Here is a 26800-nt window from a genome sequence, read left to right as displayed (position 1 = left end):
AACAATTAGTGGCTTGGTAGCCCTCACAGAGATGTTACACGGCCTGTGCATGATGACACAGGCCAGAGTAAAACTATTTGTACAATGATTAACTGGTGCTGACAGAAGTACATTCTATCTCCCCATAGTGGTGAAGTTAGTAGAGTCGGATGTGATAATGGTGATAATAGAGCCAAACACGTTTCCATCAATATTACGACGTGTGTGGTGACTGAAGTGCAAGCAAGAACTAAAATAGTCCATTAGAGGGCCTAGTGAGGCAATTATTGCATCCCGACTACACATGTTGGTACAGTTAGTGGAGTTGGAAAAACATGAGACGTGGAACAGCGACAGCCCAGTAACTAGGGATTACTAACTGCAACTGAACAGATGAGGGTATCTCATGTCCATAATGTGAGCATAGTCCACCTGTAAGGACCGTGGCTATGAGGTAATCAGTCCCAGAAATGTTTCCACTCTACGGTGATATTTAGGCCAGTCTGTGGACCCATTTTTGTTCAAGCCTATTTAGGGCGAAATTGAGGTCTCCTCCTCTCTTTTGTTGTTGCAGTTGCTGAAGGACAGTCCACTTGAGTTGCTCGTGTGTATGGCCTTTTTTGCTGAAATGTTCAACTAGAGGTTTATCTTGTATTGAGTTTCTAATACATGATCAGTGTTCGCTTATCCTCTGCTTTATGGGTCGGATGGTCTTCCCTATGTAGATGAGGTTGCATGGACATTTTATCACGTAGATGACGTTTTTGCTTACAGTTGGTGTTATTTTTCATTGCCCAGATGAAGTTTGTGAGTGAAGGTCTTGCTGGTCTCCGTGTAGCGGCAAGCGACGCATTTGCCACAGCTGTAGTGGCCTAATACCGGCGGGAGAGGAGTTGGAGGCAAAATAAAATAGCTTCAAAACTGGACAGCTGTCTGCGGATCTCCCACCCAGATTTGTGATCAAGCAGTATGGAATGGAACATTTATGCCCAAAAATAGCTTCTGTTAAAGTTGATTGACTTTGGCTTTACGCCCGTGGGCCTTCAGAAAGCTCTATATGGGATAAAAGGATATCTTGAAAAGAATAACTTAACATTGAACCATCAGAAATTGAAGATTATGGCGATTACAAATCAGAGTGTTAGAAAAAAAGTTCCAATGGTTTGCTAATAACTCAAGAATTCAGGAAGTAAACTAGTTCTGTTATTTAGGCTTCCTTTTAACTATCAGAAAACCACAAGAACTTCAAAGAGGTTGTTGGGTAAGCCAAGATTGCGCACTTCTCGAATATATGGGATACATTACCCACCGTAATCTTATTTCTGATGCTTGTATCTGCTTAGATTTCACATGCTATGCATAGGCCGACATCTAGTGGAAGCTGCAGAGTATTACAGTTTTTCGAAACTCGAAAAGGGATTTCGACAGCGTGCTATCCCTAGTGTGACGTCCACTGTACCCATGGTCCTTCACGCGTCGAGGTCCCTCAGATTGTTATTTTTCTGACATGAGGTTGCATGAAGTGTAGCGCGAGTACAGGTAGTAAAGCAGATATGTATGAGATAAAGCCCAGTTAAACATCTATACACCTTCTACACCAAGGGGAGGAAGGGTGGGCGCATGTGAATCTAAGCAGATACAAGCATCTGAAAAACGATTACGGTGAGCAATGTATCCCTTCTGATGCTTGTGGAATCTGCTTACATCAAATGCTATGCATAGATTAGCGAGCAGTGTTTGGAGAAGGTAGTGAGTTGTGAGAAGGTCCAGCAGCAAATAGATGTTTTAGAACCGCTTGTCCCACCTGGGTATCTGCTTTAGAATGAGTGTCAATGCAGTAGTGCTGAGTGAAAGTGTGTACTGAGCTCCATGTAGCTGCTTTGCAAACGGTGTCCAGCGGGACGTTTGCAATAAAAGCCATAGTAACTCCTCTCCTCCTTGTGGAGTGAGCTCTTAGTGTGAAAGGCAGTGTTTTGCTTGACAAAGAGTAACAGAGTTGTATGCATCGGACTATCCATCTGGAGATAGCATTTTTGGAAATGCTGTCTCCTCTGCCTGGTGCTACGGAGAAAAATAGTTGGTCTGTTTTTCTGAGTGGTCTGGTCTACATAGTAAAGGACCGCCGTCCTTATATCTAGTGTATGGAGTTTTATCTCAGCTGAGCTTGTTGGGTTCTTAAAGAAGGCCAGAAGCTCAATGGATTGGTTTACGTGAAATTTTGAAATAAACTTGGGTGAGAACCTAGGGTGTGTTCGCCATACCAATTTGACCTTGTGGATAGCAAATAAAGGGTCTTGCACTGACTATGCTTGAAGCTCACCGACTCTCCTTATGGAGGTGATAGCCACCAAGAAAGTCATTTTATACGTGAGGTGTTTAAGGCTTGATTTATGCATAGGCTCAAAGGGGGCTCCCATGAGTTTTGCAAGTACTATATTGAGATCCCAACCTGGCGGTGGGTTAGAAATCGGAGGGTGGAGTCTTTTTACTCCCTCCATAAATGCCTTAATGACTGGAACCTTCCACCACGATACTTTATTGTGCGAGGTAGTGTTTGCTGATAAAGCCGCCAGGTGTACCTTTATAGAGTAAAAGACTAACCCTGAGTCTAACAAGTGGAGCATGTAAAGCAGAACGTGTGATGGAGTACATTCTATGGGGTTTATTTATTTAGGCTGGTGCCAAATTACAAATCTCCTCCACTTGTCAAAATAACTGTCTGGTGTTTGGTTTACATGCCTCCTTGAGGATATCCATACACCGTTGTGGTAAATTAAGATGTTCAAACTCTACAACCTCGTGCATGTGGGACCAGGTAAATGCAAGATGCCATCATGTCACGCAAATGCATAGCTTTGTGTACGCTTATCTGGGGACCAGCTTGATATGGAGGTATTTGCAGTAGCATGTTTTGGATTCTTTCGCTTGATGGAAAGACTAGCCCTTCTTCCGTGTTTATGACAGCTCCTAGGAACTGCTTGGTCTTGTTTGGTACAAGGCTTGATTTTTTCTCGTTTCAGAAACCCAATTGGAAAAGGTTTGTGTATTTCGAGAAAAGTTTTTTTTGTGTATTTCGATTCTCCTGTGATCAGCCAGTCGTCCAGGAAGGGGGTACACTGGGATTGCCTCCCTGCGCAGGTGTGTTGCCACCACCGCCAGTACGTTGGTGAATACCCTTGGAGCAGATGCTATTCCGAAGGGTAGCACTTTGAATTGGTAGTGCTGGTTTTCTACCTTTAAACGCAAGAATTTTCTGTGCGCTGGGAACATTGAAATATGAAAATCGGCATCCTTCATACCCAAGGTTGCCATGTAGTCCCCCCCGCTTTAGCAGTGGGATTCTTTCTTGTAGCATTGTCTTGCAGAATGTTGTGGCTTGACATTAGCGTTTACAGGGCACAGGTCACATACTGCGTGCATTGTTTCATCTTTGCACCAGGAAGTCGGTTCAATAGATATCCTTGTTTACCTGGTTCAGCAGGTCGATTTCGATGGAGTCCTTGAGCAGCAGGGTTGCAGCCTCTTCTAGAAGGATGCGTTGCTCCCATTTTGTGTTGGATCTTTGACGCAGGATGTGGTTTGAGAGTCGCTGCAGTAACTCCACGCAATAACCGCCCGCCACGGTTGCTAGCACCCACTTGTCCGAGGTGATTCCCTCCCTTGCATGGGTGAAGTCTGTTATAGGCCCACCTACTGAAGAGGCATGGGAGGGGACCTGAAGCGGGTGATTTATGATATGACATTTATAACGTGCCTATACACAAGTGTTTCAAGGCAGAGGGGAAGACCGACAACGATCCTACTAGGCCAGGTGTCATTCGGATCGCGCAAGTGCAAGGGAAGGGGGAAAAGAAAAGTGCGGGGGAAGCAGGCGGGGAGGAGTGGGGGGTGCATTACATGGGATAATAAATAAAATAAATAAGAACGCCCAGCTGGTGGCAAGTGCAGGGTGAGTGCAGGCATAAGTGCTGGTTTGGGGACTGTAGGGATAAAGAAAAGTGTCCCCAGGTGCAGGGGTTGCCAGGGAGGCAGTGCAAGCGTGCAACTGGCAGGGCTTTGGCCTGAGATCAGAGGGGTGGCCAGGTAACCCGTGCAGTTTCATGATCAGCCAGGACTTCAACAGGGGAGAGGGGGGAGAGAAAGCAGAAGCAAAGAGGTAAGTTTTAGGTGCTTCAGGAACCGAAGGTGGTTCTCAAGTTTCAGGGAGGCGGGGAGGCTGTTCCTGGACATAGTTTAGGCAGTGTTGCTCCACCTCTGGAAGTGTAGTACCTCCCCCAGCTGCGAGATCTACGCTGCCCCATTTGGAAGCCTCGATAGGCTTGTCCCAGATTGGAACCCCAGATGAGCCCTGATTTCGGCTATATCCGGAACCTCTCTGCGAGTTTTGTCCTTGAAAGAGGAAAATTGTTCCTGCCTCTTTGGCCTGATGGTTTATTAGTGAACTGGCCTAAAGACCCAAGAGTGTCATACTCTTCTTTGGCTGACTTTAATGCATCCTCAACTGCTTTGCCGAACAGGACATTAGGTTTAATAGGCATATTGAGGAGTGTTGCCTAGGTTTCCAACTTTAAACTTGATTGGCGAAGCCATGCATGGCGTTTTATGAGTGTACCCTCTGCAATGATTCTGCCCGCATTATCTGTAGCATCCAAGTTATTTTTCAGGATGCAGTCAGACACAGCCTTTCCTTCCGCTACCGCGAGAGATAGTTGGGACTTTGCAGGTTTAATGGCCTCCGCCCCAGAACCTCTAATCTCCTCCCACGTGTGGCAGTTGTAACTTGCCAGTAAGGTGGGATTCTTTACAATTCTTGTTTGAAAAGCCGCTGAGGTGGCCACTTTCCTCCAGAGAGTATACATTTTCCTGCTCTCTTTATCGGGGGGTATGCTGAGTTGTACCTGCCCTTTTCCCTATCGTGTTCACTACTAGTGAATCAGGTTTTAATTGGCCCCTGATGTACAGGGGGTCTGTTTGCGCAGGGGAGAACATTCTCAACACGCGGGTTCACCGTCGGCGTTTGACTTGGAGTTTCTAGGGAGGGTTGAATTCTTCTCTGTATGGACTGTAGAATGGGTATAAATTGGGTTACAGCCTTCTTGTCCCCAAATATGTCCTTTACGAAATCCCTATCCAATTGCGTTTCCCCGAGTCTGAATTGGGAAATGCTCTGCTGCTTTAATGAGCATATCATTAAATTGAAGTTGGCTGTCCACTGGTGAGTCTGCCACTGGCGGGTCTAGGTGTTCTGAAGAGGGTAAGATGTAAACATCCTTTTCCTAGTATTGATCTACCTCCCCTGGGCTATCTTGCTCCTTAGTCTGTATTGGGATCATAGAGATCATATTGACTCAGTCTTGCTGAGGGGTAACTAGAAGGGTGTCAAGATGTGGCTTTTTAGCTGGGGGTTGTGAAGACGTGGCACCACTAGTAAGTGGCGTGCTGTGTGAGCTTTCCATAGCCTGGGGATTTTTCTTTAAAAAAGTCTGCCATAAGGGGCATGCGTCTCACTGTATCGAAGTCTTTAGGGGACCATTGAGGGAACTTGGTATAGTTTTCGGTGTGTCAGGTATTTCTGGAATAGGTTGCCTCCCCTTGGGAAAGACTTTCTCCTTATGTGATGCGCTCACTTTCTCTCTATGGGAATGGTGACTCTTTGAAGAGTCTTTTTTCAAAGTTCTCCCTTTAAGGAGAGTCTCCTGGACATGTTTTTGCACCAGACGGGAAATCTTCGAAGTCTGGGTGTCTTTTTCCGATTGACGTTGATGGTTGTTGAATTTTGGCAGACGGAGGGCTGGAGCCGCGTCTTCCGACGCTACGCTTTCGGCTGCTGTATTGGACACAGCGTCCGCATCGCCTTTGTCTCGCGACTTTGGGGGCCCGTCGTGAGGCGATAGCGATCTCGAGTGCCCACAGGACATGGAACTAGTGGACCTACCCCTCGATGCCATGTACAGCCGTGTAGACACGGTTATCATCGACTTTTGGCCTTGGGGAATGTGCTTTGTGTGGGCTGACTTGTGTGTGCTACTGCCACCGGGTGTCATTCCCGTAACAGTGGTGTCAGCCTGTCTGATGGGGTCAGGGGCTAGCACGTGGGAATCGGTAGGTTCCCCATCATCTTCATCGTCCGAAAAGACGCTGCTGCCATCGCTGAACGCACCCTCCATGTCGATGGCCTCCGCCTACATTGCGTGGTGGGCCCAACGTTTGGTCTTTCGGTCCTTTAGGGTATTTGGTTTGAAGAGCTGGCAAACTCTACATTGGCCCTCATCGTGGTCCCTCAGAGGCAGAGGTTGCACTCCTGGTGCTTGTCCATGCAGGGACGCTTGTTGCAACTGGGGCAACATTTAATGGATGTAATTGCCATAATTGAATGGAAAGGCAGCTAGGCAAAAATAGAGGGAAAGTGGAGATATGCATTCTCTTAATGGCCTAAGATATGTCCACCCCTCCACTCTACCTACTTCTGGACAGAGGCCCGGTGCAGCCTTCCGAGGCCGAAGGGGTGTCGTCGAGCAGGTTCTGCGTCCAACAACATCTGTCCTTGAAAACCGTTGTCGAAGATGTTCGAGGACCGGTAATATAAAGGATAGACGGATTAACTAGCTCCAAGTTTAAATCAATGGCGTTAGCCGAATAGGAACTCAGCGTCTGTTGGAGGAGAAAACAATTCGAGGGACCTCGATGCGTGAAGGACCATGGTTACAGTGAACGTCACACTAGGGATAGTATTACTGGCACACCCTGTCGACGTCCCTTTTCAAGTTTCGAAAACAACAACTGTAATACTCTGCAGCTTCCACTAGATGTCGGCCTATGCATAGCATGTGATCTAAGCAGATGCCACAAGCCACAGAATATATATATTATATATATATATATATATATATATAGCATTACTTATCAGAATAGCATTTCTGATGGTTGTATCCACTTAGATTCACATGCTGTGCATATAATCCAACCTCTAGTGGTAATCGCAAGTATTGCATCTCGTCTTTCGAGGCTCGAAAGGGGACGTTGACATGGGCGTGCCTGTAACACTATCCCCAACGTGACGTGTTGTGTTCCCAAAATCCCTCATGCTTCAAGGTCCCTCCAATTGCATTTTCTCTGCCTTGAGGGAGCCTTATGACCATCGTGATAGAGTACAGAGAGAGCGAAATATGTAGATGTCCATGTCCCTTCTACTCCAAGAGGGGAGGAAGGGTGGGCGCATGTGAATCTAAGCAGATACCTTAATAGCATTTCTGAAGGTTGTAAGTAATGCATGTCTTCTGATGTTTGTGAATCGGCTTAGAATCACATATTGTGCATAGACTAGAGAGCAGTACTCGGAGATGATGGTGGGATGTGTGTAGGAAAAGTAGCAATGAGATGTCTTAGTACCGCTTGTCCAACCTCAGAGTCAGACCTAGAGTGTGTATCCAGGCAGTAGTGTTTTGTAAAGGTGTGTACAGAACTGTAGGTTGCTGCCCCCCCCCCGCGTCTTGTGACAGCATGTTGTACAGGCATGGCAGCTTCCTCGCAGGGGAGACAGACATTGCCATCAGATGAGAGAACCAGGGTTAACGGGCTCACATCAGGGCCACAGGGATCATTGCGACTGGTTCCTGGTGCATCGTGTGCACTATCTTGTTCAGCAGAGGAGTTAGGGGAGCGGGGGTTGACACATTTTCCCTGACCATGTTATTCCCCTTGGAGCGGTTCTGCTGGTATCTAGAGGCGTAATCTGGGCATTGCGCGTTCTCCAGAGTTGCGAACAGGTCGATCTCTGGGAATCCCCAGTCTGCGAAGAAGTTGAAGACAAAGTCTTCGTGTAACCGCCATTCGTACTATGCGGGTAATGGGAAGTCTCTGCTGAGCAAGTCCGGATTGAGTTCCCTTGGAGCGTGTTGCGACAGGAGGAACATCTTGCGTTTGAGAGCCCATTCCATAGGTTCTGTGACAGTTTGTATAGCCCTAGAGTGTGCGTACCCCCCTACTCTCCCCCACCCCTGTTTGTTCAGGTAATACATGGCCGTGGTGCTGTCCGTGAGGACCAGTACTGTCTTTCCTTGTAGGTGTGTCTGAAAAGCCTTCATGGCCTTGAACACTGCTAGCAATTCCAACAGGTGTATGTGGTTGGATGCTATTGCTGGGGACCAAACTGTGTGTGCTGTGCGATGGAGGCGAGCCCCCCAACCCTGTCAGAGATGCGTCCGTGTTGAGAGTGGCTTCTACTGCAGGGGTGGTGAAGGTCTTCCCCTGCAAGGTTTTCCCTTGACCTCCACTGCAGAGAGACCGAGCGCTGCCGAGACAACCACTACATCGTCCCATTGTCTGCTGGCCTGACACCATTGGCTCGAGAGCCACTCTTGCATGGGGCGCATGTGCAAACATGCATGTGGAACTAGATAAATGCAGGAGGTCATCATTCCTAACAGTTGCATGGCTTTGCGTACAGTCACCTTGTGACTGACTACATAGTAAGGGATCTGGAACAGCAGGTTTTGAACCCTCTCGTTGCAGGGGAAGACAAGCCCATCTTTGGTCTGAATAAGAGCCCCCAGAAACTGCTCGACTTGGCTGGGGTCTAGGATGGATTTTCTTGTTGATCGAGAATCCCAGCCTAAAGAGGAGATCTACCGTCTTCTGGGTATTTGATAGGCATGTTTCGTACAAATCCCCTGGTATTAGCCAGTCATCAAGGTAAGGATAGACTGGGATGTACTGTCTGCGCAGGGGAGCAGCTACTACCACCAGTACCTTTGTAAACACCCGTGGGGCTGAGGCAATGCCGAAGTGGAGGACCTTGAACTGATAGTACTTGTCCTGCATCATGAACCTTCGGTACTTTCTTTCTGTGCGTTGGCAACATTGAAATATGAAAGTATGCATCTTTCCGGTCCAACCTTGCCATGTAATCACTGTGTTAGCACCCACCCCATGCCGGGGGAGCCTCTTGAGGTAAAGTTCCTACCCCTGCTTTTGCCGCTTTGCTGACACCTCTGCTGGCATTGACAGGTGCCAGCTACGCCCTGTTCGGAGGACCATGGTGCACTCCCTGTTCCAGATTGGTTGTGCGGAGAACGTGAAAAAGATTGCCCCGAAAGGAACGGCGAAAGTTACCTCCTCGCTGTTAAGGCCTTGCAGTGATTTGATTAAGAGACTTAAGAGTCTTCTGCTCTTTTCTTGCTGTCTCGAAGACATCGTCCACTTCCTTCCCAAACAAGTTTGTGTCCTCCATCGGTTTATTAGGGAGGCCTGGGTTTCTGGCTGAAACCTGAATTATTGAAAAGGGTACCCTGGGCCAGGGTCCGCCCGCCGTCTCAGCCGCATCCAACATGTTTTTTTAGGATGTTATGGGTGACCCGCTTCCCTTCCGAGAAAATCGCCAGCAGTCGTGATCGTACCGGTTCCGGACTTCTTAGAGACCCACCTGAAGTAAGTTCCACTGTACGGCACTGTAACTTGCCAGAAGTATAGTGTTATTAGCAATTAGAGTGGAATATGCCGCTGACATGGTGATGCGTTTGCCAAGGGCGTACAACTTTTTACAGTCCTTGTCGGGTGGTGCCTCTGCAGTAGACAACGGCACTCCTGCCCTCTTCCTGGTAGTGAAGACCAGGGAGTCTTGAGTGGCATGCCCCCAGATATACAACGCGATGGGCGAAAAAGCTTTTCCACCCAAGGGTTGACCGCTCTGGTAAGAGAAGGGGATACCGAAGAGGGTGCAAGGTGCTTCTTGATAGAATTAAGCAGTGGGATTGCCCGACTCGTGGGGGTGTTTCTCCTTCAGGATGTCTTCCACAAAGTCTTTGTCCAGTGCTGCCTCGTGTGGTAATTCGGAAATGGTCTGCAGCCCTTTTCAGGATTGCGTTAAATGCCATTTGATCATCAATAGGTGAAGCTTGCCTCTGAGGAGGCATGGAGGGAGGATCCAGACAAAGGACATCTGGGTCTGGAGTTGTAGTGGGGGAACCTATGGTGCTTCCTCTACCGGCTGATCTTGACCCCAATCTGGGCACTGTTCCGGTGTCTCCTGAAATGGATTTTCTTCCTGACCATAGGGTTCCCTGTAGACCTTTTCAGGTTCTGAAAACTCCAAAACCTCTTCCTGGGGAACTTGACCTGAAAGCTTCCGTACTTTTGGAAGACTCATCCCTTTGTATTTCCGGGGTAAAAAGCCTTTCAGAGAAGTCCAACTGTGAACGTTTGTCCATATAACTATCAAACCTCACTCTGGTCCATAGGGATGAACCATAGAGGTCAAGAGGAGGGTGGGGGGGCAGAGGGGGAGGAAGACAGGGTGGAAGGGGTTCTTTTGGAGGAAAAGAGTCCTTAGGAGGTAGGGATTTATCAGCCAAAGTCTTAAAGAGAGGCTGGGACCCTTCTGAATTTTCCTCTCGACATTTGGACGTGCCTTTCAGTTTATTCGCTGCCGAAACAATGGCTACGAGACTCTCGCGTATCTCCGGTAGATTACAGAGATTTCGCAGTGCTTGTAGGAATCGAGGTTTTCGGCTTCGCCGAAAACTTTGGGGCCGACGCACTCTTAGATGGCATGCCGACACTCGTGTTGTTTAGCAGGGACACCCTTACGGGTGGAATTCCCGAGCGCATGCGTGACAACGGATGCATGGAGGGTGGCAGATCATGATGATCGGTAGGTGCTGTCGAAACTCGGCGGGCCTGTTGGCGCCCGTTGCTTCCTCGATGTGCTTCCTCAACGTATCCGTCGAGGGAGCTTGTGGGGTTGTATGCTTTTCCTTTTGTTGGAATACCTTTTCCTCGAGGATATCTCATGGGGGAACATGCTCGCCTTGGAAGCCAGATGACAGAGCACCACCGGTTCGATTACCGGGTCCGCGCTTAGAAACCTCTGGGTGTTAATCGCGTTATAAATAACTGATCATATCATGGTGGGGGTGTACCAGTGGCATGCCTGACAAGGATGGGCAACTGGGAACCTAATGGCTCAGCGGCAAGGTCTATGGCCTCCACATCGGAGCCATGGCTGCCGCTTGAATCCTCGTCACTCGAGGTGCCTGCGCTGACTGGGGAAGCACTCTCGGCCTGCATGGAGTATGCCGCCCACCGTTTCGTCCGCCAATCTTTTAGCGTCTTCGGACTAAAAAGTTGGCAAGACTTGCAGGATCGCTCGTTGTGGTCACCAGGCCACACGTGAGTGTCCTTCCACGGGTAAGACAGACAAAACTTAAACAGAGTCCTCTCCCTAGTTGAGGTAAAGGGTGGCAGCCAGACAACAAGGGAAAAGAGGGGAAAATGAAATGCATTCTTAAAGAATCAAACCCTGGGGCCCCATTCTCTTTACTGTATAGGCCTGGCCAGAGGGCCGAGGCCACGCGGTCGACAGTTGCACCAGTCGCCGAAATCCATAGACGTCTTCGGTGTAGGGGTCCAGGAGTAGCCATTGATAATGAAAGGTCGAAGACTAAACGACCAACAGTCGTGGAACAATGAAGTTATAACTTTGCAATACATCTTTTCCGAGCTCCACAAAGGGCAACTAACTAGATGGGTGGAAAAAAACAGCTTGACGCACAAGGGATTTTGGGTACACTCCACGTCACGTTAGTGCTAGTGTTACAGGCATACCCATGTCGACGTCCCCTTTTGACCCTCGAAAGACAAGATGCAATACTCTGCGATTATCACTAGATGCACAGCATGTGATTCTAAGCAGTTTCATATGGGATACATTACTCACCGTAATCGTATTTCTGATGCTTGTATCTGCTTAGATTCACATGCTGCGCATAGGCCGACATCTAGTGGAAGCTGATTATTACAGTTTGTTTTTCGAAACTCGAAAAGGGCGTCGACACAGGGCGTGCCAGTAATACTATCCCTAGTGTGACATCCACTGTACCCATGATCCCTCACGCGTCTAGGACCCTCAGATTGTATTTTTTCTGACATGAGGTAGCATGAGGAGTAGCGGGAGTACAGATAATCCAAGCAGATAGAAAGGTAAGACTACAAGCATCCATGCGCCTTCTATCAGAGGGGAGGAAGGGTGGGTCGCATGTGAATCTAAGCAGATACAAGCATCAGAAATACGATTACGGTGAGTAATGTATCCCTTCTGAGGCTTGTGGAATCTGCTTAGATCACATGCTGTGCATAGATTAGCGAGCAGTACCTGAAGGAGGTGGGATGTGAGCAGGGTCATGAGCAAATAAATGTCTTAGAACCGCTTGTCCCACTTGTGTATCTGTCTTGGAATGAGTGTCAATGCAGTAGTGCTGAGTAAAAGTGTGAATAGAGCTCCAAGTAGCTGCTTTGGAAATGGTGTCAAGGGGTACATTTGCAATGAAAGCCAGAGTGGCCCCAATGCCTCTTGTAGAGTGGCCCCTAGGTGTGAAAGGCAGAGTTTTTTCAGAAAGTGAGTAACACAGCTGGATACAGTTAATAATCCACTTAGAGATGGCACCTTTAGAGACGCGATCCCCCCCCCCTCTCTGACTGTAGCTACGGAGACAAACAGCCGATCTGTTTGCCTTAGCGGTCTGGTCTTGTTTACATAGTAGAGGACCGCCCTACGCACATCTAGTGTGTGTGTAGTTTCACCTCAGCCGAGCTTTGTGGGTCTTGGAAGAAAGCCGGAAGCTCGATGGACTGTTCACGTGGAATTTTGAAATAAACTTAGGTGAAAACCTAGGGTGTGTGCTTAAAACCAGTTTATCTTTATGCACAGTAAAGAAGGGATCTTGCACTGACAGAGCCTGAATTTCACTGACTCTTCTTATAGATGTAATTGCTACTAATAAGGCCGTTTTGTAAGTCAGGTGTTTGAGACTGCTTTTGTGCATGGGCTCGAATGGGGGACCCATGAGCTTAAATAGCACCACGTTAAGATCCCATCCTGGTGGTGGGTTTGAAATAGGAGGGTGAAGTCTCTACTCCTTCCATGAAGGCTTTAACTACTGGTACTTTCCACCATGACTCCTTGTTATGGGAAGTGGTGTATGCTGACAGGGCTGCCAGGTGTACCTTCAGTGAGTTAAAAACCAGTCCTGCGTCCAGCAGGTGGAGCATGTATGTAACAATAGTGGAAGGAGTGCAATCAACTGGGTTGATTTGTTTATTCTGGCACCAGATAACAAATCTCTTCCATTTGTCAAAGTAGCAGTGCCTTGTGTTAGGTTTTCTAGATTCCTTTAGGATGTCCATACACCTCTGTGGTAAATCGAGATGTCCGAACTCTATGACCTCAGGAGCCATGCTGCCAGGTTCATTGAGTTGGGTTGAGGATGCACGGTTTGACCTTAGTGCTGGGACAGTAGGTTGTACCAGCCCGGAATTTTGATGGGTTCGCACACTGCCAATCTGCGCAAGTGTGGGAACCACGGTTGTCTTGCCCACAGGGGAGCAACTAGGACGAGCGTCATCGATTCTCTGTTCATCTTGTTGACCACCTTCCTGATTAGAGGAGTTGGTGGAAAAGCATACGCAAACATCCCTGACCAGTTCATCCACAGGGCGTTCCCCTGGGAGTCTGGTTGGGGGAACCTGGATGCGAATCCTGGGCACTGTGTTTTCGCTTGTGGCGAATAGGTCTATAGTGGGGAAACCCCACAGAGAAGGTATCTTCCACGACTTCTCTGTGCAGACACCATTCGTGTTCCTCTGGAAGGGGGTCTCTGCTCAGAGCATCCGCTAGGGAATTGAGATCCCCTGGAACATGTTGCAATGACAGGAAGATGTTCTGTCTGAGTGCCCATATCCAGATTTTCTGGGCAAGCTTGGACAGATTTGGCGACCAAGTCCCTCCTTGCTTGTTCAGGTAGAGCATGGCTGTAGTGCTGTCCGTCCGGATTTGCACTGACAGATTTAACAGGTAGGGCTCGAACGCTTGAAGTGCTCTGAATACTGCCAGAAGCTCTAACAGGTTGATGTGAATCTTGGCCACTGAGTGCGACCAGAGACCCTGAGCTTTGTGGTGGTGGTGATGGTGAGCTCCCCACCCAGTCAGGCATGCATCGGTTGCGACTACCACCTGTATCTCGGGATCGTAAAAAGGGTTTCCCCTTTGACAGATTCTCTCTTGTCCACCAGTGAAGGCTTTGTACAAGTGTTGGTGAAACGACCACTAGATCGTCCCACTGACCACTTGCCTGAGACCACTGTTTCGCCAACAATTCTTGCATGGGACGCATGCGCAGGCGCGCGTGGGGGGGACCAGCTAAATCATGCCCAGCAAACGCATTGCTTTGCGTACCGTTAACTGGCGACCGGACTGATATTGCGGAATTTGCAGCAGTAGTATATTCCGAATTCTTTCCTCGGAAGGAAAGGTGAACCCCTGTTGAGTGTCTAGGATAGCTCCTAGGAACTGTTTGGATGTGCTTGGTACGAGACTTGACTTTCTCGTTTATTGAGAAACCCAATTCGAAAAGGAGGTCGATTGTCCTTTGAATGTTTGCTCTGCAAATTACTGGGGTCTCCCGCGTGATGAGCCAGTCGTCCAGTTATGGGTACACCGGGATTGCCTCCCTGCGTAGGTGTGCTGCCGCCACCGCCAGAATCTTAGTGAATACCCTTGGAGCCGAAGCTATCCCAAAGGGCAGTACCTTGAACTGGTAGTGCCGACTGTCCACCTTGAAGCACAAGTACTTACTGTGCGCTGGGAACATGGAAATATGAAAATAGGCATCTTTCATGTCCAATGTTGCCATGTAATCCCCTTTTTTAGGAGGGGGATTACCTCCTGGAGAGTAGTAATGCGAAACTTTTGGGGCTTGACATACTTGTTTGCAGGCCGTAAATCCAATACTGGGTGCATTGTCAAATTTTTTTTGGCACAAGGAAGTAAGTTTAATAAATACCCTTGTTTACCTGGTGTCCCGGGACGAGTTCTATCGCGTCCTTTGCTAGCAGATTGACGATCTCCACGAGGAGGATCTTCTGGTGGTCCAAAGAATGTATTTTGTCGTGGAGGATGGTTTCGGGGACGCTCCAACAGTTCTATGCAGTACCCTGCGGATACTGTGGACAGCACCCATCTGTCTGATGTGATCCCTTCCCAAGTTTGGGTGAAGTTGGAAATGCGTCCCCCTACTGGGGTGGCGTGAGAAGGGACCCTGAACTGAGCGTCATTGTTTGGGTGGAGGCGTGCCACCTCTACTGGGGCTGCCTCTACCTTTCCCACGTCCTCTTATTACCCCTGCCGTAACCCTGGGTAGACTGTTGGTTATTATTGCTCCACGGTGTACCCTGCCCCTGGGAATAGTTAGATCCTCTCTGGGAATTTTGGCCGCGTGGGTGACGAAAATTGCCATTCCCTCGCTGATTAGGTGGTTTATTGGTTAGTTGGCCTAGGGATTTGAGTGTTTCATACTCGTCCTTGCCATTTTTCAGCGTGTCCTCGACCGCCTTACCAAACAGATCCGGCTCCACCTGTTTATCTAACTATGATGCTTGGGTTTCAGCCTTGAATCCAAACTGCCTTAAAGCGTGTCTCTTGATAACAGTTCCTTCTGCTATCAATCTGCCGGCGTTATCCGCGGCATCAAAGGTTGCCTTTAGAATGCAACCGGACACCTCTCTTCCTTCTGCCGAAACTCGTGCCAACTGGCTCTTTAAGGGTTCTGGGGCCCAGTCTATGAGTGCTGCGACTTCTTCACATTAATGGCAGTTGTAGCTGGCCAACAGGGTGGTGCAGTTGGCAATCCTTGCCTGGTATGCGGAAGTGGAGGCAACATTCCTGCCCAACCCATAGAGTTTCTTGCTCTCCTTGTCGGGAGGAGCTTCGGACGATGACAAGGGTGTTCCAGCCCTCTTACGGGTGTTTGTAACAACTAGGGAGTCCGGCTTCAGATGCCCCCTTATATACAGTGGGTCTGATTGGGCTGCCCTGAAAAGTTTCTCAATCCTGGGGTTCACTGCTCTGGTGAGGTTAGGATTTACGAGTGAAGGGTCTATTCTCCTTTGAATAGACTTCAGGATAGGGAGGGCCTGAGCAACAGGCCTCCTTTCTCCCACTAACTCTTCGGCGAAGTCCCTCTCCTCTTGAGCACCCTGGGTGTCAATGTGGAAATGTTCAGCTGCTCGAGACAGCACTTCATTCAGGAGAGGTTGGTTGTCGACAGCGGAGTCGGTAACCGGGGGTTCCTTCTCTACCGGGGAATCTACTCTGTAGGTTTCTGGGTCGTCCTCATCCTCTTCTTGGTCCTCATCATCATCCCCATAGTAGCCCGTACCAGTTTGTTCTTCCAACATGCCCAAATCTGGATCCTCACAAAAGGATGTCTCTCCTTGATACTGAGAGTAGGGCTGTACATAGAAAGGGTCCGAAGACCGTGTTGGTGTTTCAAACCGGGACTTTTTACTTGGAGGTATAGGATCCTTAGAGCCTGAGAGAGCTGACCCATCGGGAGTATATGAGAGAAAGTGTTCAGGGTTTTTTGCGTAAAAATCTGCCAATGATGACATCCTTGACATGACCCGGTCTATGCCATCACTAGACCATTCTCTAGAACTGGGGATGACCCTTTCTGGAAGTTTCTCCGACTTATCCCGACTAGACTTGGTGGTCTGAGTAGGGGTTTTTGAGATAGCAGAAGACTTGGACTGGTCTGTCTGTTTCTGAGGAGTGGAGTGTTTTAAAGGTGTGGAAGTAAGCAGAGGCTGCTTCCTTTGTTGTTTTTCCCCCTCCCCGTGAGTGGAAGAGTGTTTTCCCTGTTTTTTCACCCCTACGGAGCCTTTCGACACCTTGCGTCGAGGTTCGGGTATAGTGTCCCTATCCTTCGAGTGTGGAGGTAGGGGTTCGGGAGCCGCCGTAACGCGGTTTGCGGGCGCCGACTCCTGGAGTGTGGTCTGGAAGTCTGCTTTGTCGTCCGACGATCGAACTTTCGTTACCTTGGGGAGCAAGGCACTCTTGGCAACAGTGGATGATTGCCTGGAGTCATGCGGCGATCGTGATGGAGAACGCCCAGAGGACGCCGATTCGGACCGTTCTCTATGTGCCTCTTTCCGAGAACTCGACGTGCGCGTCGAGTCCTGGTTGGACTTCATGTGTTTTGTGGAAGTGCTGTGGGAAGCGCTTGTGTCGCCAGGGGTCTTCCCCATAGCAGCCCAGCCGGACGACCTTCCGAGGTCAGGGACTTGCGCTCGGCTGTCTTTCGAAGCCATAATGCCCTCGCCGTCCAAAAGCATGGTGTCGCTGCCATGGCCGAAGGCACCCTCCGCTGCTATGGCCTCTTGACGCCTGGCGTGGTGGGCCCAAAGCTTGATCGAATGGTCCTTAAGTGTTTTGGGTTTAAACCTACTACACGCTCTGTTCGCCTCGGGGTGGTCCCTCAGCAAGCAGAGATTGCACGTGGCGTGCCTGTCGACCCAAGGGTATTTGCGGTTGCACTTGGGGCAGAATTGGAAAGGGGTACCCTCCATACGCACCTTATGGCAGCGGGCTTGTAAGTGTAGGAATATATAAGAATGTACCTATATACCAAAAGAGTGTAGAGTATGTCCACCCCCCACTCTCCCTACTTGCAAGGCCGTGGCCAGCGGCCTTCCAAGGCCCGGGCCGAGGTCAGAGGCCTTCCTTGGCCCAAATCCGTCATGCAGCTGTCGACGGTCGAATTCTTCTCCGGGCCGGCATCGAGTGTGGAAGTTCGGTGACTCGACGTTGGGGTGGAGAAATGGGTAAATTTAACAATATTTAGCAAAAGTGTGGCTAAGGCCAGGGAACTCCTCCAACCAGAATGGTGGAAAAAAACAATCTGAAGGGTCCTAGACGCGTGAGGGATCATGGGTACAGTGGATGTCACACTAGGGATAGTATTACTGGCACGACCTGTGTCGACGCCCTTCGCCCTTTTCGAGTTTCGAAAAACAAACTAATACTCTGCAGCTTCCACTAGATGTCGGCCTATGCACAGCATGTGATCTAAGCAGATTCCACAAGCCTCAGATTGAGATTATATATATATATATATATATATATATATATATATACATACATATATACATACATATATATATACATACATACATATACACGCGCACACACACACACACACACACACACACACCCCCCCCCCCCCCCCCCCCCCCATCTCCTTGTATTGGAAAATGTGAGTGAGGAATCTGGAATATTAGACCTAAAACAAATGAGTTCAGAAACCAATACTTTTATTAGGAGTTTCAGAAAGATGTTTAAAATGTATTTCTCTTGTGGACGTAAATGAGAAGAATTTGCTGACTGCTTTGAAAAAGATCAGAAATTGGGACAGAATATGGAATATGGAGGATCTACAAAGGTTGCGAAGATATAAGGCACAGAGTTTGATGTACACTGCTACTGACCAACTAAGACTATCTGCAGAGGTTTTCATCAACCTCAGGCCAAAGATGGCATCTTAAATTTCGTTTGAATCGTTTGCCAACATGCCAGATCTTAGGCCCTCAATTGCACATACCCTATCAACTGAGAACCTGATGACTTTGTTCTGATTCTGCCACTGAAAAACTATAATTTGCTAGCCGATTGTAAATCATTGACCAAACAAAGAACAGCCATTTTTGGACGTCATAAAAAATTGCATTTGTAGTGTTGTTGGGAGCCACATTTGGCAGAGGCTAATGAATGGCAGACAAATGTCTTAGCTTTGATACACTTTTTTAAAACCGATTTTTGATTAATTGAAAAATGTGAATGCATTAGGACATGCTATTCTGACGGCAGTGTTATAATATTTGATAGGATTTTTGAAATTGGTAAAACATTGATAACAAAAAATGTGATCTATTTTTCATTGATTTAATTGCTCTATGTCTATATCAATGATCTATAATATCTTTGTGTAAGATATTAGGTTTACTAAAAACACCCAAAAAATGTTTTTTTTAAAAAAATGTATTAAAGTATCCCTGATGACAAGAGTTCTCTGAGAACATTAGCCTCAACCATTCCCAAACCCAACTTCATAACATCTTATACCACAGCTATCAAAAATGCAGTAGTACCTTCACATAGTCTGCATGCCCAGGGCAGTCTGTGTGTGCATAATGACGGTTTGCTGTGGCATACTCCACATGGGAAGCATTGATTGTGATCCCACGAGCTTTCTCCTCTGGAGCGTTGTCAATCTCTTCATATTTCTTAAACTTGGCTCCCCCAGCTTCCGCAAGAACTGTGGAGAGAATAGACCAGGGTTAAAGCTTGATGTTCAGAGCTGTGGGAAGTAAATAGCCAGGTGTACAAAAATATTTTATGTACTGAATCGACCCTACAATATAAAATCACAAGTGACGATTTTGTGTAAAGTTTGCATGTAACAGTTTGTGTAACGCTTGAAATTGGGGTCATCGTATGTCCTACAGACATGGTTTTGGTGTCATTCCATTCCACATTTAGCCCACTTTCATGGTATACTGTCCAAACTGCAATTCCTAAGGAGTCTGAAGTCCATTCACTTCTCACAACAGTTGTCATTGTCCGCAGGTCCCCAATACCCCCTTGTCAAGAATCTGCACTGGAATGCTGGTCTCATCCTGTGCAGATTCCATAATTTAAACAGTTCATTTGGCGCTGCTTCTTTGCATCTTTGGTGTGAATTTTTGGCATGTCCGGCACCAATCCTCTGCAGTACCTTTGAAAGACAATTGTAGCATACTTTGTGCGTGTCTTTACAAGGTAATCTGGAGTGGCACTCCCAAACAAAATGTTAAAAGGGGGTGGGTGTTCTGCATTCAGGGTTTGAGATTCGAGCACGGCCAAGGAAAAAGGGTATACACGCATTTCGCCGACCTATTTTTGGTCGTGGTACTTTTCATCGCCGGATTTTACATTGCCAGAAACCCCGTTTTGAATTTTTTTTATTTTGGGGGGTGTTTTGTTGGGGCATTATTATAATAGTAAGGGGGGCGGAACACTCCCACAATTAAAAAAAAAAAAAAAAAGAAGAAAAAAAAAAAGAAGAAAAAAAGGGTTTCTGGCGATGTAAAATCCGGCGATGAAAAGTACCACGACCAAAAATAGGTCGGAGAAATCACATAGAACCGGAAAAAGGAAGGGAAGAGTTGCATACTGTAGGCTTCAAACAATGAAGTTAAATAAATCCTCCTGTTAGATCAGATTCTCTATACGCTGGCCTGGAGGATGGATCTATAGAATGCCAACCTAGTATTGTGAGCATGACAACTATAGCCAAACCAGTTCAAGGTAGCTAGGCGAGTGGTCTAGGCTAAGTCTCAATAGGTAGTGAGCTTGTAAGGGTTCCCCAAAGAGCGCACACAGTGAAGCAGTCAATAAACACACTTCGACAAACTGGTATAAAAAAAAAAAAAAACCTTTACTTATGGCCAAATAACATTGAAAAATAACTACCAAATGTCACACAAAAATAAAAATAGGATACATAAACACAATCACTAGGGTAGGGCAAAATACATCTCAAACCCCTGAAAAGGAAAGTACAGATTAGTATTAGCACTACAAGGTACACAGAGATTCAACCCCAACTTCATAAATCCATCCCTAAGATGTATGGGGTCTTGTGCCCAAAAATGCTGCAAAGTTCCATACAGTTTTGTGAAGCTGGAAAAAAATGAGGGTGCAGGGATCCAGTGACCAGTTCCAATTGTTAGGGACAAGTTCATCTGACTAACAAACGTGTTCCCAAATTTCAGAGAGTTTGTGTGAAAAACCAAAGGCAAAGCCAAATGAATACAAACATTTCTAAAAGTTTGAAACTTTTAAAATGGTGTTAGGGGTTCAGGTAAGTATCGCTACAACTCACCCTGCGCATTCTGTTTCTTCACAGGAGGGTCTGAGGTCACTTTTTCAGCTGTAAGCCTCAGCCCTAGATTCCCAGGGGTGCAGGTTCAAGCACTTCCCCGGTCATCGACTAATGCTGGTGCAAGGTCTTCCAGTGAAGAAAGGCAAATGTACTTAATGCAGGGCCCCTCTCAGGACAGGACATGACGCAGGCAAGCAGTTTCGACGACAGCCACCAATGCTCGGGAATGCAAAGGGATTCACTTGCTGCGGATAGACTTTCCCGCCTATCTGGAGTCCCCTTGATGCTAGGACCATGACATTTTGCAGAGGCAATTCATGTTGCACACGCTGAAGATTTAGCCCCCTCACCTCTTAAGTTCCAGGCCTCAACCCAGAACGGCAACGTCTGCAGCACATTAGCCAGGTGGTGCCGGGGCACTTCCAAAGGCTCTTTGTAGGACTCGGAGACAACATCGAGAATGTATGTTCCCTCCAGTTCAAGGGTTGCAGCTCCTTCGTATGACTTCTGGAGATCTTGGACAGGGCTCTACCAGGACAGCAGCAAAGGTTGATCACCAGGCCTTCCTACAATGGGTCCACAGTCTCCTCGCAAGTCTTGCAGTTGGACAAGATTCTTGGATCCTTTTGTTTCTTCCAGGATCTCCCTACAGTGGGTGCAGGGGTCCTCTTATCCTAACAGCCAGTTAAGAGCAGAAACCCCCACTAGCCAATGACAAGATCTGACCCACACACAAACACTACAGCAGTGATCCAATCAGGACCACTGGCAGCAAAACCCATGCATAGTACTCGGACACAATGGCACCAGTTTGTGGATTGGAACCAGACAGTCCCAGCCCACTTGCTAGCAGCAAACACACATAGCCCTCCACTAGCCTGCAAAAAAATAAATAAAAAATCCTCTGCTTTCCCGGGCAGTGGAAGTCCACATAAGAATTTTCCTGGCCTCACAGGCTAAAAGACGAACTGGCCAAAGGACAAGCAAAAAACATTGTGGCATGGCCATCTTGGACCACTAGCCAGTTAGTAGCAAAACTCAGTAAGGCTAAAAGTAAATGCACCAAAACCCCCCACCCCCAAAAGAACAAAAATAAAAAAACAAAAAAAAAAACAAATGGTAAAAAGTCACTGCTGCCACCAGCTTGTCCATTTAGCACACCTAGAGTAACCAGAAATCCTCAGTTAGTCTAGGACAAAACAAAAAGTGTACCCCCATTGCACTGCATTGTAAGATGAATTGTACAAGATAACTACCACAAGTGGTAAACAGTTACTACAAGTAGTAACTAGACTAAGGGAAACAATGTTTACCAGTACGGACAGCCTGAAGGACATGTCAATTTCCCCATAACAGATGATCAAAAGCCAGTGTAGTGAAGCGTAATGCTTCACTGCACAATAAAAAGAACAGATCAGATAGAAAAATGAAAGCAAAAGGAATAGAAATGGAAAGAAAGGTGCAGTAAAGCATAATCTTTCATAACACCCCCACACTGCACGTCTCTACTGTATGCTTGGCCTGTGAGGTTCGAACGGCTTGGAAGTCTTCTGCGTTCTTCAGGCGTTAAACTACTGCAGTGGTATAGAATAAAAAAGCTTTCTCCGCTTCTCAGTCATGGCCAACCAATGGCAGGGGTGTGGGGGAGGGGTGGGGCGGGGAAAGAGAAAAGGCAGTATAGGAATGTTAGGGAGGATTCTCAAAATGTGCTAATTTCCCTCTACCGTAGAGACCCCCAGCTCTTTCGCTGAACTTTGGGACTCTGTACTTTTTAATTTTATTAGTTTTCTGTGTTTATTTCTTTTGGTTATAGAGTTTTAGACAACTCCATAGGCATCTTTTCATGTGTTTAACACACAGCACCCTCAGTGCTGTGACACACAGAAGCCTTTTAGGCTGTCCCAAGGTTTAAATACCTTCTCTGGGCCAAACTACTGTTTCCCAGAGAAAGTAAAGTGAAATTGACTTTTCTAGTCTTTTCAAATAGAGTGCTGGAGGGGTTACCTAGTATCCCCTAGGTCTAGAAACTCATGTAGCAGTCAAATGCTACCCTTTCCTCTCAAAACTGCTGGCGGCATTAGTTTTACAACAAACTACTATGATTTTTCCCGACCGCGAACACCGGTAGCGTTAAATCGCAGGAGCCATGTTTTTCAAGATGGGGTCTGACCGACCCTCCTTTGTTTAAACGGGTCCAGGTCGTCTTTTTTCGCCATTTCGCGCTTTGGAAAGGTCCTTCTAGAGTTTGTCTGAGCGCCAAACCAGGTTTGGTCCCTTTGTTCCTATGCCGTTGGCGGGCTTCAGGTCTGAAGACCGCCTCTGGTGCCCAAGTGTCTGGGGTGGGCAGGAAGGGAGGGAGGTGCCTGAAACTCCCTGTGCTTAGTCTCCTAGGAGACCCAAATGCACTCTGGTGTGATTCGCTGACTGTCCGGCAAGGACAGCCACCCTGCTGGGTGAGTGGCAGCTAGGCTGGAATGAATGGGAGAAAACTGGATAAAAGGCAAGTCTCTTGGCTTGGAGGGCAGAGTCAACCACTGGAACGAAAGAACCGAAGACGAGCTGGAAGAGGACGGCTGCTGCAACTCCTGGACCGTTGGGTTTGCCCGGTGATGCCCTGCTGCAGGTCGAATCACCAAGTTCATCTCGACAGAAGCCCTGCAAGGACAACTTCTCCCTTTGAGTTGGTGGGACCAATCAACTCGTAAGCCACCTGGATACCATTCTCGGAGCTGGTTGTATTTTCCTCAGAGTGCTGCAGGAAACCGAATAGCCAGGGAGGACGGACACCAGTTTGTGTGCTTGACTACAGCTACTGGAATCAAAGATTTGCCTTTGCCAGCTTTTTGACCAGCCCCAGTGCAGGAGTCCCCCGACATACTCCCTCTTGTCGTCGTGACGGAGGCTCAGGAACAGCGAGATCTGCAGGAACTAGGAGGAACAGACATCTTCAGCTGCATCTTTTTCTTCACTGTGAGGTACTGTGAAAACCCGACAGAGAACTTACCTCTCACTGCGAAGGCAACTAGCAGGCCTAAGTCAGCTTGTGACCCGACATGCAAATCTTTTACGAACTACTTCAGAGAACTTTGGCAAAGACTTTTCCATGTAACTTCCAGAACTGCTTTGTCCGATACATGACTTTAGCCCATTGACTTTGGGCTAACCTATTTCATTGAATCAACTCCTTTGGTGAACTTAAATTATTTGCACTGTTTTAGAGTAACTGTAAAATTTGCTTTATTAACTTATGCCTTTTTGCTCCTACTTCAAATGCTCCGAATGCCATTTTACTCTTCCTTCAACTTAGTCTAAATGCCTCAGAACCTGATATTGTGAAGTACTGAAGTATATTTGTGTGATATAGATTGCCTCCTTCTAGTGAATGTTTTATAAAGGACTGTGAAATAAATTAATAAACGTTTTAACAAGAAAGCTTGGCCATAAGAGTCTATTTGAATACTTGTAACTATAGACCTGCGTGTAACATCATTACAGCTCACATTCCCCTCTTGAGATAAGCCTGGCTGCTCAGCAACACTACCAAAACTGTGTACTACAGACTTATACCAAAGGTTGGTTTTGCTTGCACCTGTAGTCCTAGTTGTGTGTAGGGGTCCCAAAGGGTACTGCATACAAACTTTGCCTAACACTGTGTTGAGACAGTTGGAGCCCTTTGTTTTTCTTGCCATTGGCGGGCTTAAAAGCTTAGGGAGGGTCCCGAAACTCTGCTGTCCTTTGTTGCTAGAAAGACTTGAACGAAACCAGTCCTGAATGGCCGGCTGGCTGCTTAAAGGGCAGCCATCCTGCAGTGTGATTGACAGCCTAGGCTGTGCATGAATGGGAAATAGTGCTTAAAAGGTGAGGTTCTCGGGACTATAGGCAGAGTCGACCACTGGAAGAAACATGAGAAGCAGCGAAGCCCTGCTGCTGTGCTGACCTTTTTCATCTGGACAGAAGCACCGAAAGGAACGACTTCGCCCCTTCGGTTAGTGGGACCAACTAACCCAGACATGAACTCCACTTTGGTGCAAACCCCGACTTGCTGTGCCTCTCCATTGCTGCAGAAGCCCAATGACAGGGGTCGAGTGTCCATAGTCGAGTTCAACATCTGCTGCAGAACGAATCTGGCCAAAAGCTCCAGGAGCCTTCCAAGGACACTCCAGAAGCAGGAAATCCCGATCCAGAGTCCCCTCACCCGAGTGCAGGACCGAGGGAGCAATGAAAGTCTAACCGGTGTCCATCGTTCAGCATCAGTGCTGTTTGCGAAGCGCTGAAACCGCAAAGTGCTGCTGAACCGAAGAAAACCTGCAGCTGCCGACATCCCAGAGTACTGTTGCAGGAGCCCTCCAGACGTCCTCTTTCTTGTCCCAACAACAGAGGATCAGGAACGAGGGTCTGCTAGGCTGTAGCAAGACTGAATCCAGCTGGACCCCTTTCTTCTAACCAAAGGTACTATTTCGGAGTACTTACCGTCTTGCCTTAAGTTGTGCTGTCTCACTTGAGACTTCCTTTGCACAGGCTTAACAGCTTATGTCCCTACAAGTGATTTTTCTGAACTCTCTAAATTTGTGCAAGACTTTTATTCAAGAGGTGCATCAGAACTATAGACAGTGTCCAATGCCTGCACCGAGGCCAATATCTGCTACACTGCCCCATCAAGGAGAAGATAACATGTAGGTGGCCCACATCTGGCGAGCTAATGGAAAATTAGAAAAGCACTCAATCGTGGACATCCTATACGACATCTCAGAGAGAGGACACACCATATGCAGGATATACGACCTACTCCTTACTAGTGGAACCCCCCCCCGATGATAGCGGTGAGACCCAAGTGGGAGGAGGACCTTGGCACCCCTCTTTCAGACACACACTGGAAAGAAATTGGGGGATACCACAAGAGTGTACCGGAATGCGAGATTGCAGCTGATACAGCCGTTTGTGACCCACAGGACATATATGACCCCTTGAGAAGCACACATTTCCGTGGTGCAAGAGCACAACACTGCCCTAGGTGCAACTCCAATGAAGCGTGAATGCTACACATGTCCTGGGGATGCCCCATGGTACGGATATACTGGCAAGAGGTAGCGGCCGAATGAACAGGGGAGAGTTGGTATTGGACGTACATTTTCCTGGGGGATGTTCACTGGGTCGATTCTCACGTCCCAAACGAGCAAAGCACATCCATAACATTATGAAGTGTTTTACCAAGAAACCTGGAGTACAAGTCTATTTGAATACTTGTAATTATAGACCTCTGCGTAGCACCCCTTCAGCTCACATTCCCTCTTGAGATAAGCCTGACTGCTCAGCAGCGCTACCACAAAACTGTAGTACAGACTTATACCAAAGGTTGGTTTTGCTTACACCTGTAGTCCTAGTTGTGTGTAGTGGCCCCAAAGGGTACTGCACGCAAACTTTGCCTAACAAGGAACAAAGGATCTGTGCACGCAAAACAGCAATACTGTGAAAATCAAAACGAAGATGCAATACCCCGAACCAAGCACTAAATTGCAGCCCATGCAAAGCTTGTGAATCCAAGAAGATTCACAAGTCCAGAAATAAGAACTATTACTGCAGCATTTCTCCGTTCAGACTCACATGCCCAACAAAAGCCACCATTCAGTGGCCGATGTGGGGGTACCTCATCCTGCCTTCCTTTTGAATTCGAAAGGGGGCAACGACAAGCCCATTCCCGCCACACCATCCCTATCCACCATTAAGGGCCACATTGATACCCTTGCTCTGGCCCTTGCAGATTTAGGTAACCATTCCTTTGCCTCTGGAGCTTTCCCCTCCCCTCTCATGAACTCCTTGTGCATCCTTTCCCCAAGAAACCTACATCTGGCCCCCTCCTGTCTGGCTAACTATCGCCCAATTTCCATTACTCCCTTTTTGGGGAAGCTCCTGGAAAAGCTGGCCATCTTGCAGCTTAATCTTCATTCCGACTCTGTTGGCTGTCTTCAGGACCACCAATCTGGTTTTAGAGCTGCCAGAAGCACAGAAACTGCTCTCCTGAACATCTGTTAAGACCCGCTCTCCAACCTTGACTAACATTCAATCTGTCCTCA

At 47.6% G+C, this 26800-nt stretch overlaps 1 protein-coding gene across 1 annotated transcript in view; it reads right to left on the bottom strand.

Annotated features, from left to right (window-relative positions):
- The window catches only part of TUFM (Tu translation elongation factor, mitochondrial), a 379939-nt gene that overhangs the window by 219358 nt on the left and 133781 nt on the right, over positions 1-26800 (bottom strand). Inside the window, exon 4 of the mRNA XM_069652151.1 lies at positions 18955-19121. Within this exon, the coding sequence (XP_069508252.1) occupies positions 18955-19121 (167 nt within the window). The remainder of the gene's footprint in view (positions 1-18954; positions 19122-26800) is intronic.

This window comes from Ambystoma mexicanum, chromosome 3p, assembly GCF_040938575.1.
Source record: "Ambystoma mexicanum isolate Mex_15411 chromosome 3p, UKY_AmexF1_1, whole genome shotgun sequence".
Taxonomy (NCBI): domain Eukaryota; kingdom Metazoa; phylum Chordata; class Amphibia; order Caudata; family Ambystomatidae; genus Ambystoma; species Ambystoma mexicanum.
The sequence above is the reverse complement of the archived record's forward strand: the minus strand, read 5'-3'. Positions and strand labels throughout refer to the sequence as shown.